At 49.0% G+C, this 17,838-nt stretch overlaps 1 protein-coding gene across 1 annotated transcript in view; it reads left to right on the plus strand.

Annotated features, from left to right (window-relative positions):
• Window positions 1-17,838, plus strand: part of LOC146024716 (myosin-IIIb-like) — a 493,994-nt gene that overhangs the window by 130,414 nt on the left and 345,742 nt on the right. The window contains exon 5 of the mRNA XM_083155469.1: window positions 13,141-13,243. Coding sequence (XP_083011595.1) covers window positions 13,141-13,243 — 103 coding nt within the window. The remainder of the gene's footprint in view (window positions 1-13,140; window positions 13,244-17,838) is intronic.

Genomic DNA, 17,838 nt, shown 5'->3' on the forward strand with positions numbered 1-17,838 from the left:
ACAGATGTCCCCAGTAGTGCCAGTTACATATCATGTCCCCAGTAGTGCTGGTACAGATGTCCCCAGTAGTGCCAGTTACATATCATGTCCCCAGTAGTGCTGGTACAGATGTCCACAGTAAATTTTTAGCAAAAAAAAAATATAATTTTTTTCACTTTCTGGAATATATGGTTTTCGGAATAATTAGGATAACGGATATTCTGATACGGGATACTCAACCTGTATTTATGAAATCAGATTGTAACAAAAGCATAGAATTATTGATGCGTTATTTCTGTTTTAACACTATATATGTAATACTGGTGAGCTGTGCGTGGTGTGCAGTATGTGTGATATACTATATATGTAATACTGCTGAGCTGTGCGTGGTGTGCAGTATGTTTGATATACTATATATGTAATACCAGTGAGCTGTGCATATTTTGGTATGGTGTGCTATATATATGCAAGTACTGTATGTGTGTGCCTGATGTGCAGTATGTGTGATATACTATATATGTAATACCGGTGAGCTGTGCGTGATGTGCAGTATGTGTGATATACTATATATGTAATACCGGTGAGCTGTGTGTGGTGTGCAGTATGTGTGATATACTATATATGTAATACCGGTGAGATGTGCGTGGTGTGCAGTATGTGTAATATACTATATATGTAATACCTATGAGCTGTGTGTGGTGTGCAGTATGTGTGATATACTATATATATATATATATATGTAATACCTATGAGCTGTGTGTGGTGTGCAGTATGTGTGATATACTATATATGTAATACCGGTGAGCTGTGTGTGGTGTGCAGTATGTGTGATATACTATATATGTAATACCGGTGAGATGTGCGTGGTGTGCAGTATGTGTTATATACTATATATGTAATACCGGTGAGCTGTGTGTGGTGTGCAGTATGTGTAATATACTATATATGTAATACCGGTGAGCTGTGCGTGATGTGCAGTATGTGTGATATACTATATATGTAATACCGGTGAGCTGTGTGTGGTGTGCAGTATGTGTGATATACTATATATGAAATACTGGTGACCTGTGCATATTTTGGTGTGGTGTGCTATATATATGCAAGTACTGTAGGGTTACCACCTTTGTGTTGAGCGATTCCCGGACAGTGACCCGCCCCTTGACCCGCCTTATTATTATTTTTTTTTTTTTTACATTTGCTTCAAATCTATTCTTGATTTCGCACACAGTAATACCACATACACGTTACGTCACACACTGTAATGCCCATTACACGTTATGCCACACACTGATGCCCATTATATATTATGGCACACACTGTGATGCCCATTACACGTTATGCCGGCGCGCACCAAAAATTTGCCCCGTAATGCCTATTACACGTCACACATCCATATTATACCACATGCCATAGTGCCTATTACACATTATGCCAGGGCTCAACAATTTTTCCATAAAAGAAGTACAACAGTGACCGTGCGCACCAGAGGCCATGATGCCCATTACAAGTTAATGCCAGGGCTCAACATTTTTTTAAAACTATGGATAACACTGTAATGCTTGTTACAAGTCCCACACCCATTACATATTATACCACATGCCATGATACCCATTACATGTTATGCGACACACCGCAATGCCCAATTCATATTATGCAACATGCTATAATGCCCATTACACGTTATACCAAACACTGTAATTCCCATTCCACATTATGCCACACACTGTAATGCCCATTACATATAATACCACATGCCGTTATGCCTATTACATATTATGCCACATAAGTGCCGCTTACCTACATGCTTGCTGCTACGGGTTTCATGCTCTATGCCAGGGGTTGCATGCTCTATCAGTCAGGTCAGCAGGAGCAGAAGAGAGGGTCCCTGTTGAGGGTAGGAGGGGACCCTAGGGCCTGCTAAGGCAGGGGACAGCCACAGGCAGCCCACACAGGGCTGGAGACCGCACTGGCCTGCAATACACAGTGGTGGGGCTGGGTGGGCAGTGGAGGGTGCCTCAGTAGTCTGTCAGACAGACACTGACTGGGACTTGGGTCTCTGGGACAGCTGGTATGGTGTCACTCAGTCTGGACAACAGGCCAAGCATTAAAGCAGCAGGGGGCAACTTAGGACTCCTCAGATAGCCAGTGCCAGTCTGCCACACAGCAGCAGGTGGGGGGGGGGGGGGTCACTTTTACTGTTACTGATGGTAGGCACACTAGAATGGCTGGACATGCAGCATCCAGCCTGATGTCAGCCAACCTTATAATTAAAATGTCGTCGGAATCCTTGACACTGACCTTGACAACTCTCTGGCACAGCTCACTGACAATGCTCCCTGACACATCTCTCTAACATTGACACTGCTCCCTGACACTGCTCCCTGACACTGCTCCCTGACACTGCTCCCTGACACTGCTCCCTGACACTGCTCCCTGACACTGCTCCCTGACACTGCTCCCTGACACTGCTCCCTGACACTGCTCCCTGACACTGCTCCCTGACACAGCTTTCTGACACGGGATGCGGTTAATTTCCCGGCGGTCGGGATCCCGGCAGTCGGAATCCCGACACTGGAATCCCGACCGCCGAAATCCCGAAACTTTCTCCCTCCGTGGGTGTCCACGACACCCATAGAGGGAGAATAAAATAGCGTGCCGAGCGTAGCGAGGCACCGGGCCCGCTGCGTGGCGAGCGCAGCGAGCCCGCAAGGGGGGGCGATCCATGTCCCCCCCTTGTCGGGATTTCGGCGGTCGGGATTCCGACCGCCGGGAAATCATATCGGATCCTTCTGACACTGCTCCCTGACACTGCTCCCTGACACTGCTCCCTGACACTGCTCCCTGACACTGCTCCCTGACACTGCTCCCTGACACTGCTCCCTGACACTGCTCCCTGACACTGCTCCCTGACACTGCTCCCTGACACTGCTCCCTGACACTGCTCCCTGACACTGCTCCCTGACACTGCTCCCTGACACTGCTCCCTGACACTGCTCCCTGACACAGCTTTCTGACACAGCTTTCTGACACAGCTCCCTGACACAGCAATCCCTCCCCTACGCTCAGTAAGTCATGCTGTTTATGTACTGTCATGTTATGGTAATATGATTGTGCATATGTGATGACAGGCATTGTACCGAGTAGTGTATCCTAGTGTGCTTTTTAAGTTGAACTGAAGCATGATGGGATGCAGAAGGGAGGAGCCTGCGTCCAGTGGAAAGCTTTCAGCATAGGTGCCTTGGCTCCTGCGGACCCTCCTACATCCCAAGGTTAGCTGTTAGGGATGGACTCAGAGAAAAGGGTTTGAACGGTATGACTTACTGAGCGTAGGGGAGGGATCACTGTGTCACCAGACTGCACTCAGAGAAAGGGGTTAGAATGGTAAATTCTTACAAAAATCCCCTTATGTAATACTGGTGAGCTGTGTGTGGTGTGCAGTATGTGTGATATACTATGTATGTAATACTGGTGAGCTGTGTGTGGTGTGCAGTATGTGTGATACACTATGTATGTAATACTGGTGAGCTGTGTGTTCTGTGCAGTATGTGTGATACAATATGTATGTAATACTGGTGAGCTGTGTGTGGTGTGCAGTATGTGTGATACACTATGTATGTAATACGGGTGAGCTGTGTGTGGTGTGCAGTATGTGTGATACACTATGTATGTAATACTGGTGAGCTGTGCGTGATGTGCAGTATGTGTGATATACTATATATGTAATACTGGTGAGCTGTGCGTGATGTGCAGTATGTGTGATATACTATGTATGTAATACTGGTGAGCTGTGTGTGGTGTGCAGTATGTGTGATACACTATGTATGTAATACTGGTGAGCTGTGCGTGATGTGCAGTATGTGTGATATACTATATATGTATTACCGGTGAGCTGTGCGTGATGTGCAGTATGTGTGATATACTATGTATGTAATACTGGTGAGCTGTGCGTGGCGTGCAGTATGTGTGATACACTATGTATGTAATACTGGTGAGCTGTGCGTGATGTGCAGTATGTGTGATATACTATGTATGTAATACTGGTGAGCTGTGTGTGGTGTGCAGTATGTGTGATACACTATGTATGTAATACTGGTGAGCTGTGCGTGATGTGCAGTATGTGTGATATACTATATATGTAATACCGGTGAGCTGTGCGTGATGTGCAGTATGTGTGATATACTATGTATGTAATACCGGTGAGCTGTGTGTGGCGTGCAGTAAGTGTGATATACTATGTATGTAATACTGGTGAGCTGTGCGTGGTGTGCAGTATGTGTGATACACTATGTATGTAATACTGGTAAACTGTGTGTGGTGTGCAGTATGTGTGATACACTATGTATGTAATACTGGTGAGCTGTGCGTGATGTGCAGTATGTGTGATATACTATGTATGTAATACTGGTGAGCTGTGTGTGGTGTGCAGTATGTGTGATACACTATGTATCTAATACTGGTGAGCTGTGCGTGATGTGCAGTATGTGTGATATACTATATATGTAATACCGGTGAGCTGTGCGTGATGTGCAGTAAGTGTGATATACTATGTATGTAATACTGGTGAGCTGTGCGTGGTGTGCAGTATGTGTGATACACTATGTATGTAATACTGGTAAACTGTGTGTGGTGTGCAGTATGTGTGATACACTATGTATGTAATGCTGTGTGTGGTGTGCAGTATATGTGGTATACTATGTATGTAATACTGGTGAGCTGTGTGTGGTGTGCAGTATGTGTGATACACTATGTATGTAATACTGGTGAGCTGTGTGTGATGTGCAGTATGTGTGATACACTATGTATGTAATACTGTTGAGCTGTGTGTGGTGTGCAGTATGTGTGATATACTATGTATGTAATACTGGTGAGCTGTGTGTGGTGTGCAGTATATGTGATATACTATGTATGTAATACTGGTGAGCTGTGTGTGGTGTGCAGTATGTGTGATACACTATGTATGTAATACTGGTGAGCTGTGTGTGGTGTGCAGTATGTGTGATATACTATGTATGTAATACTGGTGAGCTGTGTGTGGTGTGCAGTATATGTGATATACTATGTATGTAATACCGGTGAGCTGTGTGTGGTGTGCAGTATGTGTGATACACTATGTATGTAATACCGGTGAGCTGTGTGTGGTGTGCAGTATGTGTGATATACTATATATGTAATACCGGTGAAGCCCCCCCATGCAGGTTTTATTTGTATTTTTTTTTTTACATTTATTTATTAAGAATTTTTTATAATTTTTTTATTTTTTTTTATTTCTAGAGAACCACTGCTATAGATGACACAATTCAATGTATAGCCCAGGCAAAAGCTTCATATTGGCCTTAAATCTTTACGTTTTTAGATTATTAACCTTCATTCCATTGGGACCCAGAAAAGGTCAGGTAGAACCCCAATTTTTAGAAATGAAGGGTCTCACTCTTTTGGCAGGTTTTCACAATCATTGGCCGTATGTAACCCTAGGGCATCGGTCCTCCCTATGTAACCCTAGGGCGTCGGCCCCCCTATGTAACCCTAGGGTGTCGGCCCCCCCTATGTAACCCTAGGGCGTCGGCCCCCCCTATGTAACCCTAGGGCGTCGGCCCCCCCTATGTAACCCTAGGGCGTCGGCCCCCCCTATGTAACCCTAGGGCGTCGGCCCCCCCTATGTAACCCTAGGGCGTCGGCCCCCCCTATGTAACCCTAGGGCGTCGGCCCCCCCTTATGTAACCCTAGGGCGTCGGCCCCCCCTATGTAACCCTAGGGCGTCGACCCCCCCTATGTAACCCTAGGGCGTCGGCCCCCCCTATGTAACCCTAGGGCGTCGGCCCCCCCTATGTAACCCTAGGGCGTCGGCCCCCCCTATGTAACCCTAGGGCGTCGCCCCCCCCCTATGTAACCCTAGGGCGTCGGCCCCCCCCTATGTAACCCTAGGGCGTCGGCCCCCCCTATGTAACCCTAGGGCGTCGGCCCCCCCTATGTAACCCTAGGGCGTCGGCCCCCCCTATGTAACCCTAGGGCGTCCGCCCCCCTATGTAACCCTAGGGCGTCGGCCCCCCCTATGTAACCCTAGGGCGTCGCCCCCCCCCTATGTAACCCTAGGGCGTCGGCCCCCCCCTATGTAACCCTAGGGCGTCGGCCCCCCCTATGTAACCCTAGGGCGTCGGCCCCCCCTATGTAACCCTAGGGCGTCGGCCCCCCCTATGTAACCCTAGGGCGTCGGCCCCCCCTATGTAACCCTAGGGCGTCGGCCCCCCCCTATGTAACCCTAGGGCGTCGGCCCCCCCCTATGTAACCCTAGGGCGTCGGCCCCCCCCTATGTAACCCTAGGGCGTCGGCCCCCCCCTATGTAACCCTAGGGTGTCGCCCCCCCCTATGTAACCCTAGGGTGTCGCCCCCCCTATGTAACCCTAGGGCGTCGCCCCCCCCCCTATGTAACCCTAGGGCGTCGGCCCCCCCTATGTAACCCTAGGGCGTCGGCCCCCCCTATGTAACCCTAGGGCGTCGGCCCCCCCTATGTAACCCTAGGGCGTCGCCCCCCCTATGTAACCCTAGGGCGTCGGTCCCCCCTATGTAACCCTAGGGCGTCGCCCCCCCCTATGTAACCCTAGGGCGTCGCCCCCCCCTATGTAACCCTGGGCCTCGCCCCCCCCCCTATGTAACCCTAGGGCGTCCCCCCCCTATGTAACCCTAGGGCGTCGCCCCCCCTATGTAACCCTAGGGTGTCGCCCCCCCTATGTAACCCTAGGGCGTCGCCCCCCCCCTATGTAACCCTAGGGCGTCGCCCCCCCCCTATGTAACCCTAGGGCGTCGGCCCCCCCTATGTAACCCTAGGGCTTCGGCCCCCCCTATGTAACCCTAGGGCGTCGGCCCCCCCTATGTAACCCTAGGGCGTCGGCCCCCCCTATGTAACCCTAGGGCGTCGGCCCCCCCTATGTAACCCTAGGGCGTCGGCCCCCCCTATGTAACCCTAGGGCGTCGGCCCCCCCTATGTAACCCTAGGGCGTCGGCCCCCCCTATGTAACCCTAGGGCGTCGGCCCCCCCTATGTAACCCTAGGGCGTCGGCCCCCCCTATGTAACCCTAGGGCGTCGGCCCCCCTATGTAACCCTAGGGCGTCGGCCCCCCCTATGTAACCCTAGGGCGTCGGCCCCCCCTATGTAACCCCAGGGCGTCGGCCCCCCTATGTAACCCTAGGGCGTCGGCCCCCCTATGTAACCCTTGGGCCTCGCCCCCCCCCCCTTTGTAATCATGGGCCTCGCCCCCCCCCTTTGTAATCCTGGGCCTCGCCCCCCCCCCTATGTAACCCTAGGGCGTCGCCCCCCCCCCCTATGTAACCCTAGGGCGTCGCCCCCCCCCCTATGTAACCCTAGGGCGTCGCCCCCCCCCTATGTAACCCTAGGGCGTCGCCCCCCCTATGTAACCCTAGGGCGTCGCCCCCCCCTATGTAACCCTAGGGCTTCGCCCCCCCCCCCTATGTAACCCTAGGGCGTCGGTCCCCCTCTATGTAACCCTAGGGCGTCGGTCCCCCCCTATGTAACCCTTGGGCGTCGGTCCCCCCCTATGTAACCCTTGGGCGGTGGTCCCCCCTATGTAACCCTAGGGCGTCGGTCCCCCCCTATGTAACCCTAGGGCGTCGGTCCCCCCCTATGTAACCCTAGGGCGTCGGTCCCCCCTATGTAACCCTAGGGCGTCGGTCCCCCCCTATGTAACCCTAGGGCGTCGGTCCCCCCCTATGTAACCCTAGGGCGTCGGTCCCCTCCTATGTAACCCTAGGGCGTCGGTCCCCCCCTATGTAACCCTAGGGCGTCGGTCCCCCCCTTTGTAACCCTAGGGCGTCGGTCCCCCCCTATGTAACCCTAGGGCGTCGGTCCCCCCCTATGTAACCCTAGGGCGTCGGTCCCCCCCCCTATGTAACCCTAGGGCGTGGGTCCCCCCCCCTATGTAACCCTAGGGCGTGGGTCCCCCCCCCTATGTAACCCTAGGGCGTGGGTCCCCCCCCTATGTAACCCTAGGGCGTGGGTCCCCCCCCTATGTAACCCTAGGGCGTGGGTCCCCCCCCTATGTAACCCTAGGGCGTGGGTCCCCCCCTATGTAACCCTAGGGCGTGGGTCCCCCCCCTATGTAACCCTAGGGCGTGGGTCCCCCCCTATGTAACCCTAGGGCGTGGGTCCCCCCCTATGTAACCCTAGGGCGTGGGTCCCCCCTATGTAACCCTAGGGCGTGGGTCCCCCCCTATGTAACCCTAGGGCGTGGGTCCCCCCCTATGTAACCCTAGGGCGTCGGTCCCCCCCTATGTAACCCTAGGGCGTCGGTCCCCCCCTATGTAACCCTAGGGCGTCGGTCCCCCCCTATGTAACCCTAGGGCGTCGGTCCCCCCCTATGTAACCCTAGGGCGTCGGTCCCCCCCTATGTAACCCTAGGGCGTGGGTCCCCCCCCTATGTAACCCTAGGGCGTGGGTCCCCCCCCTATGTAACCCTAGGGCGTGGGTCCCCCCCCTATGTAACCCTAGGGCGTGGGTCCCCCCCCTATGTAACCCTAGGGCGTGGGTCCCCCCCTATGTAACCCTAGGGCGTGGGTCCCCCCTATGTAACCCTAGGGCGTGGGTCCCCCCCTATGTAACCCTAGTGCCTGTTGGATATATACTGTAGATTGTTGGATCTGACCATGGCAGATAATAGACACATGGATATAACAGAAGAAATGACAGCTGGGCACATGATAGTTTCCTACAGTAATAATCTTTATTTCTCTATCATTCATTTGGATATTGGGGATTCATCAGAAAATATGAGAGAAGAGAGGTATCCGCAGGAGACAGCACATAGAAGCTCTTTGACTGGGTGTACTGGCTCCTCCCTCTACTTCCTCCCACTTGACCAGTTCAAGAAAATGTGCCCTCAGGAAAGGCTGCTCACTGTGATGCTCCAGAGAGTTTTCTTCAGTTTTATTTCTTTGTTATTTTGGGTCTGCTGTTTGGTCTTAAACCGCATTCCTACATCGTAGGAAACCAGGGGAAGGATTCAATTGCCGACCTCTTTAGGTACCGAATTGACCCTGCTGCAGGACCACTGTCCTGAGATGGTGCTTACCACCGCGGTCACTTGGGGTCATTATCTACTCCTAATACGCAGCAGCGGCCCTTTTCATGTCTCTTGCAGCAGTCCTTTCAGGCCACTAGATTCCGCCGAAAGCTAGAGGTGGCTCCAGTGCACAGAGGGGTTCTCGGACAAAGTTCCGTAAGGCCTCAGCCCCTGCAACCCAGGATCGTAGCTCCGGAGCCTTCTGCATTTCCTTACATCCCTCGATGTGAAGGACACCTATCTACACTTCCCAATATGGGCCCCACATCAGGCGCTCCTGCAGTTTGCCATTCTGGAGGAGCATTATCAACTTCAGGCCCTCCCTTTTGGTCTGTCCACTGCCCCCCCCCCCCCCCCGCATATTCACGAAGGTGATGGCGGAGAAGATGGCCTTGCTCAGAAAGAGGGGGATAAACATCATACCCTATCTGGGGGACCTGCTTATAAAAGCCAGGTCGGAGGTAGCCTTCAGGTGTGTACACAGGTCCTCATTGCACACGGGTGGTTACGTTTTGGTGTCCATGTCGACACAACATGGTCCGACAAGCGGGATTTCATGCCCTACCATCCACTAGGACATAAAGGTAAAATTTAAATAAATAAATAATATGTAAAAAAAAAGTCGACTTTTTCGCTGTAAACCTTACCCATATTGACCTAATGACCCTGTCTAACTTACCACTTTCAACCTAATGACCATGTTGACCTTATGACCCTGTCAACCTTTCCCATGTTGACCTAAGGACCCTGTTGACCTTATCACTTTCAACCTAATGACCCTGTTGACCTTATGACCCCTTCGACCTAACCTTTGTTGACCTAGACTCATGTCGACCTAGACACATGTCGACCTAATGGTATCAACCCAATGACTGTCTAACAACTTGCTGGTGACCAACTGATCCACACCCTTGGGAAAGACGGTTGCCTCTTTCGAGGCGGTCCAATACGGGAGGTTCCACTCCCGTGTTTTCCAGTTAGACCTCCTGAGCAAGTGGTCAGGGTCTCACCTGCATATGTACAGGAAGATTTTTATGTCCACAAGATCGAGGGAATCATTGCAGTGGTGGCTCCTTGCTCCAAACCTGCTTGCAGGCAGGAGACTTGGGATTCAGAATTGGTTTCTACTGACTACGGACGCCAGCCTCCAAGGATGGGGCGCCGTGATCCTGGGAGTGACCTTTCAAGGCAGGTGATCCCTTTGGGAGTCCAAACTCCACATAAACAACCTGGAGTTGAGAGCGCGGTAAAGGTCCATTCAGACAATGCAACAACAGTGGCTTTTCTAAATCACCAGGGAGGCATGAGGAGCAAATCCTGCATGAGAGAGGTCACCAAGATCCTCAGTTGGGCAGAGGCTCATCTGACCTGAATCGTCACGACCTTCACCCAGGGGAATGGAGCCTGAAAGAATGAGTCTTTGCATGCATTGTGGATCGGTGGGGAAGCCCACAAATAGATCTGATGGCGTCCAGACTCAACAAGAAGTTGACCCGTTATTGCTCCAGGACCAGGGATCCTCAAGCAGAGGCGGTGGTTGCACTGACAACACCCTGGTGCTATGACCTGGTGTATGTATTCCGGCCGATTCCATTATTGGCGAAGGTCCTTAAAAAGTTATGAAACAACGGAGTGGAAGCAATTCTGATAGCTCCCGATTGGCCTCGCAGAGCGTGGTACGCAGACCTTCAGGCCATGCTCGTGGACGACCCGTGGCCCCTTCCTCAAGAAAGAGACATGCTCACTCAGGGTCTCTGCATCTGCCAGGCCTTAGAGCAACTATGTTTAACGGTCTGGAGGTTGAGAGGTTTTAGCTGACAAGGGACTGAATGCGTCAGTCATCTCTACGATGACTCAGGCCAGGAAGCCAGTGACTTCTACACATTACCACCACATTTGGATAAATTAGACCGCTTCATATATTTTCTGCAGTCTGGCTTGGAGTTGGGCCCACGTTTGGGTTCCTTAAAGGTACAGGTTTCATCCCTCTCACTTCTCTTCCAGAAGAAATTGGCTTCCTTGCCGGAGGTTCAGACGTTCCTGCAAGGGGTATTGCATATTCAGCCCCCCTTTGTGCCACCTATGCCTCCAATGGGAATTGGAGGTGATCTTAGCCTTCCTACAGTCGTCATGTTTTGATCCCTTGGTGGAGTTACAATTCCTGACATGGAAAACGGCAGTTCTGTTAGCTTTGGCTTCAGCACGGTGCGTTTCAGAGCTTGGCGCTCTGTCAAGAGCCCATACCTTATATTCCATGAGGATAGGGCGGAGTTGAGAACGAACCTACGGTTTCTTCCAAAGGTGGCTTCGACCTTTCATTAGAATCAACCCATTGTGGTTCCAGCTGGTGGCCTCACACTGACATTCCTGCTACATTTGATGTGGTCCAAGCTCTCAGGTTGTATGTCCAGAGGACGGCTTGGCTTCCCTCTTTGTTCTGTACGATGCCCAGAAAAAAGGTAATCCGGCCTCAAAGCAATCTATTGCTCGGTGGCTTTGTACTACTATCAAACAGCACAACACTTTTGTTGGTAAGCTGCTCAATCAGAGGTCTGTCACTCAGGTGCCAAAGGGAGGGGTAATTCTGGCTAGGAAAAAAAACATTTTGTATCCCAATTGCACACTGAGTGAAAAATAACTACATAATAATCAGATAATACAGAGATCTTGGTTGCATATATCTGCAGATATAGGGCTAAGCCCCCAGGCCATACGTCAAGGCATCTCTGTCACTTGGGGTCCCTAATACTGGGTATGGGTCTGGGGTGTGGGCCCCCAACATGCCGACACAGGCTGAGTACTCCAGGGCAGCACACAAATGAAAATTAGTAGGGGTTAATAAGAAGCACAAAGTGCTATGTAGGGAAGTGAAGGTGTGGTTAAAATACAAAATATATACAATGTGATAGGAAAAAATAAATGTTAATAAAGTGTTAGGGTGTGCTAACCTGGAGCAGACCAGCCCTACCAACACAGGGGACACCACACACCACACTGTATTATCTGATTATTATGTAGTTATTTTTCACTCAGTGTGCAATTGGGATACAAAATGTTTTTTTGCTACTATCAAACTGGCCTGCCTGGCCCTGCAACAGTGAGGCTGGTTTCACACACTCCGGCTCCTGCCGGACGGTGAAATCCCGCACGGCCAGGGAGCCGTGCCGCACACACTAGTTTATCATGGAAGGGATGGCCACAGCCCGGCAGCCGTCCCTTCCAGTGGCGGGATCCGGCTGCAACCGTGCGGCCGGGTCGTGGCCGTCCCGTGTGAATGGACACAATAGTGTCCATTCACAACTAATTTGTGCGGCACGGCTCCCTGGCCGTGCGGGATTTCACCGTCCGGCAGGAGCCGGAGTGTGTGAAACCGGCCTTAGAGCTCTTTCTACCAGGGTGGTGGGATCATCCTGGGCGGCTGCCCAGGGTGTTTTGGCTCTGCAGCTATGTAGGGCAGCTACATTGTCGAGCCAACATCCCTTCGTCAAGTTTTATAAATTTGACACTATTGCCAAGGAGGACATTCAGTTTGGGAATGCGGTGCTGCAGCAATCTCCGCTCGTTCCAGCCCGTCCTGTCATCTTGGGTATAATTCCCATATCTTTCTGACAAATCCCCAATATCCCATATGGATGATGGAGAAAATAGGATTTTAATACCCACCGGTAAATCCTTTTCTCAGAGTCTATATGGAATATTGGGCGCCCGCCTCAGTGCAGTATCTTGCTGCCTAGTTGATCCTGAATAATGGATCCTGTTATTGTTCTCTTGAGTTTATGTTGCCAAAAATGTTCTTGGCTGATTGTTGTGTGCTGGTTGCATATCACCACTTTAATACATAATATATGTTAACTCATAGTTATATCCTTTTCTCCTATACTTTCCATTCCTTCGGGTACAGTTTTTATGTTAACTGTCTTGTGGGGAGGAAGTATAAGGGAGGAGCCAGTACACCCAGTCAAAGAGCTTCTATGTGCCTGTCTCTGTGCATACCTCTCTTCTCCCATACGTTCTGTCCAATATCACATGTCCAGCAACAGTACATATCCCGCCCATAACACACTGGCTCTAATGGCTTCTGTCTCCGCAGGTCAATCCGTTACTGGAGGCGTTTGGAAATGCTCAGACTGTGATGAACCAGAATAGCAGCCGATTTGGAAAATATATCCAACTGCGATTCAGTGAGGGATCTGGTGAGAAGGATCTCATTTATCTAATTCTAGATCTGGTCAGGGGGATCTCCTTTATATAATTCTAGATCTGGTCAGGGGGATCTCATTTATCTAATTCTAGATCTGGTCAGAGGGATCTTTAATTATATTAGATCTAGTCAGAGGGACCTTTCGCAAGGAGCATACATCAAAGTCAAAAGTACTTACTTTAAAGTATTTATCCAAAAGGAGCCAACATGTCTGCGAGACCCATCAGTAACACTGAACAGCAGCCTGCTAAACTACCGCCGGGTCCAGGTATTTATACCCTGTCAAATAAGCTTAATTGCACCTAATCAGCGTGCACATACCTGCGATTACGGCACCTGTGCCACGCTATCGCACTTTCGGTGGAACTGGAAAAGCGTCACTGGAAGTTCTGGTCAGTGTAACGCACACTGTCAGAAGTAAACTGCGCAAATAATGTTTATTATAGTAATCAGGTACCTTTTATGTAACAAATATGTATGTTATGAAACTATAAGTAAATTTGGTTTAAAGCTAATACCTAGCATTAGTATAAGGAACAATTGGGCCATTATACCCAAATTTTCTCCTACGATCCCCATGGCAGCCATAACACTGGGATATCTTCCCTCCTAGTTTAGACAGGATCTTTTTCAGGGACAGCCCACCTTGGGTATATCAGGCTCCTCCTCCCATCCCTCTGTGTCTTTTTTTCCTGCCTCCGTTAGTTAGGCAGAGCAGGGGTTTTATTTTTGTTTCTAGCAGGGTTACCTCTATTACAGCTGGAGCTTGTAGGGTGGCTCCCTGGGAAGAAGGATAGTATGTGAAGAGTGTGGTCTGTAGATATTTGCCTCACATACTACATATATACCTGTCATATTCTCTCTTAGAAAAATTCATGGCATTATGGTACCTGTAGTGCTCCAGCGTGACGTCCGTTACCGGTGGTCTGTGGACGAGTATCGGTGCAGAGAGAAGCTGTCTAAGAGACCTGTAGGTCTGGGAGAGCGGGGACTGCATGCTGCGGCGTCTCTGGCAGAAGGAGCGGAAGTGCGCAAAAGCCTTCACTTCCGCCCAGCGCTGATGCGCCAACTAAACAGGTCCCCCGGAAACTCGGCTGGTGAATTTTAGTTCCGCTTGGCCATTCTGATACTGCAATTGCGGTAAGGATGGGGTTAAGGCGCCATATTTAAACCTGCATGTGCTAGCATGGCTGTCAGTCTATGCAGCGTGTTTATGGACTTCAGGATGGAGCAGCCTTCTTCCCCTAAGCCTGTTGATGCCCAGGAGAGGTAAACCCTTTGTTTTTATGGGCATTAGATGTTTTATTTCTAGCATAGTTAGTAATAGCATTTCTTGGTTGTTTTGTAGTGTGCCTTCTTCACCGATTCCTAAAAAGAAAACAGCCAAGAAGAAATGTTTATCTTATACATGCATGTCCTGTGATAATAAGTTTAATGCATCGCAGAAATCAGCTTCTTGTCACCAATGTATGGAGTCTCAAGTTAAACTGACTAAGCAGAATGAACAAACAGATGTATTGAAAAATTTAAAGGAGTTGATGAAGAAATCCTTTGTTTCTAAAGAGGAATTTAAACCGTCCCAGACTCCTAAAAGATCCAGGTCTCTAGCAGATTTCTCTCAGGAGGAAGAGTATCTCCCTGAAGAGGCTGATGTACAGGTTGCTGATTCTGGAGAGGAATCGGGGGAGGTTGAAGAGCCTAGAGCATTCAATTTAGAGCTTGTAGAAAGTTTATTAAAGAATATTTACAAAGCAATGAATTATAAAGAAACTCTGTGTACTTCTGATGAAAACCAACTAATTGAAGATAGATCAAAGAAAAATAGGGTGTTTCCTGTACATAAAGTAGTAAGAGAATTGATAACCAAGGAGTGGTCAAATATAGATAAAAGCTGGATCAACTAACAGATTAGAGAAAATGTATCCATACAAAGATGAGGAATTCTTGAATTGGTGCCTGATTCCGAAAATAGATGGAGCGGTGGCAGAGATTGTGTCCAAGACCACTATTCCTGTGGAGGACGGAGCAGCGTTCCGTGACGCAATGGACAGAAAAATGGAAAATGCGCTGCGCAAGGTACATTCTACATCAGCTTCATCATTGAAGGCTAGCGTGGCAACCGCCTCAGTGACAAGAGCATTAAGATTATGGGCAACTAATTTGCATACAGACCTAGAGGATAATATTTCCAAGCAATATCTTCTAAGAAATATTGAAATTATGCAAAAAGTCATTGACTATCTCTGTGAAGTTTCTCTGGATACAGTCTCGTTGACAGCAAAGAACATGGCAGCAGGAGTCACTGCTAGAAGGGCACTTTGGCTGAAGCCATGGAGTGCGGATGCTAGTTCCAAGAACATATTGATTATGTTACCAATCGAAGGGTCTTACCTGTTTGGGTCCAAGTTGGATACCATGATCCAAAAACTATCTGGAGGAAAATCTACCAGATTGCCTCAAGATAAAATAAATAAATTCCCTATCCCAACTTCCAGCAGGCAGAACTATAGGGATTATAAGAAAGCAAAGACTTACCGTCCTGGTCGTCCCTACTACAGACGTGGCAATCCGAATACATCTAGACAAGCCTTTCGCCAGTCCTTTCGGCGAGGAACTAGATCATGACTATACAATGAATGTAGGGGCAAGAGTTCTTCAATACTCAGATATCTGGAAGAAGACTGTCTCAGACAAGTGGGTGTTGAACATCATTCAAGAAGGTTACAAGATAGAATTCCTGACAGTTCCCTATCAGGACAGATTCATGATATCAAGAACACGACAGACAAAGAACAAAGGAAATAATTGTTTCAGAAAATTCTTCAATTAAAGAAGATAGGAGCCATAGAAGAAGTTCCGGAAGATCAGAAGAAAGAGGGATTCTACTCGAACCTCTTCTTGGTAAAGAAGAACACAGGTGGTTACAGTACCATCTTGGATCTGAGGGATCTCAACATCTTGATAAAGACTTTGAAATTTCGAATGGAGATGTTAAAATCCATAATCATAGGGATCAAGAGACATGACTTCCTAGCGTCAATAGACTTGAGAGATGCCTATTACCATGTGGGAGTATATCCCACAGACAGAAAGTTTCTAAGGTTTGCAGTATTGGATCATCACTTCCAGTTTACATACCTGCCATTTGGCCTCAAGACCTCTCCCAGAGTCTTTACAAAAGTATTGATACCACTAATGGCAGAATTAAGGCAGAGAAATATCCAAATATGGCCTTATCTAGACAACCTGCTCATAGTAGGGGAGACCAGAGAAATGTTTCAACAGAATGTAGAAGCAACTATCGAATTCCTACAAAGCCATGGGTGGATCATCAATGGAGAGAAGAGCCAGTTACAACCGACTCAATCTATTCAATTCCTGGGAGTACAGATCGACACAGTAAAGTTCTCAATAACTCTGTCTCCAGAAAGGTGTCTCAAGATAGGTCTGCTGACAAGAACACTGTTACAGAGAAAGAAGTTTCAGCTGTCCTTGGTGTTGCAACTATTAGGAATGATGGCTTAATGCATTCATGTGGTTCCGTGGGCACAAGGGAACACGAGGACTCTACAGTGGCAATTTCTCTCCTTCACAAAAGGCTCCTACAACAATCATCGGTTGGTTTCTTTAAAGCCCAAAATGAGAAGATCTCTGATCTGGTGGATAGAAGGTCTAGATTCAAGATTTACCAGTCTGGAATCTCCAGAGTATCTAGTCCTGTCCACAGACGCAAGTCTAGTGAGTTGGGGCGCCCATGTACTGGGAACATCAGCCCAAGGTGTATGGTCAATAGAAGACAGTCTCAAATCCTCAAACGCAAGGAAGTTATTGGCGGGTTGGAAGGCGATAAACTGTCTTATGAAGCTGATACAGAATTCTCACTTGAGAATCATGACAGACAACAGAACAGTAGTCTCTTATGTCAACCACCAAGGTGGCACCAGGTCCAGATTTCTGATGGAAGTCTCTGAAAGAATTATGAGTTGGGCGGAGAAGAATCTATGGTCCATCTCAGCGATTTATATCCCAGGTCCAGAAAATGTGTTGGCGGACTTCTTAAGTTGCAAGGAAGTTCTCCCAGGAGAATGGGAACTGAACAACGAAGTTTTCGAGATGATTGTGAAGAAGTTGGGAAGGCCGGAGATAGATCTTATGGCTCAGTTTACCAAAAAGAAGGTGAGCGACTTTTACTCAAAATTCTATCACCCACAAGCCCAAGCCTTGGATGCCCTCTCAATAAAATGGTGGTTCAATCCGGTTTATGTATTCCCGCCTATCCCAATGATAGACAAGGTGCCAAAGAAGATAAGAGAAGACAAGGTGGTAGTCATAGCAATCTTGCCTTTCTGGCCCAGGAGGCCTTGGTTCTCAACAGCACTCAGAATGTCATTACAGAAGCCATGGAGTCTACCAGTCTGACAAGATCTACTGAGTCAGGGACCAATCTATCATCCAGATCCAAATATGTTCTCCTTAAGGGCATGGAAATTGAGAATACGCAGATATTAGGGCGATACAACTTATCTAATCAAGTCACCTCTATGATTCTGGAGGCTAGAAAGAAGGTGTAACGATCAGATCAGGTGA

Source organism: Crinia signifera, chromosome 1, assembly GCF_055691185.1.
Source record: "Crinia signifera chromosome 1, ASM5569118v1, whole genome shotgun sequence".
In the NCBI taxonomy this organism is placed as follows: Eukaryota; Metazoa; Chordata; class Amphibia; order Anura; family Myobatrachidae; genus Crinia; species Crinia signifera.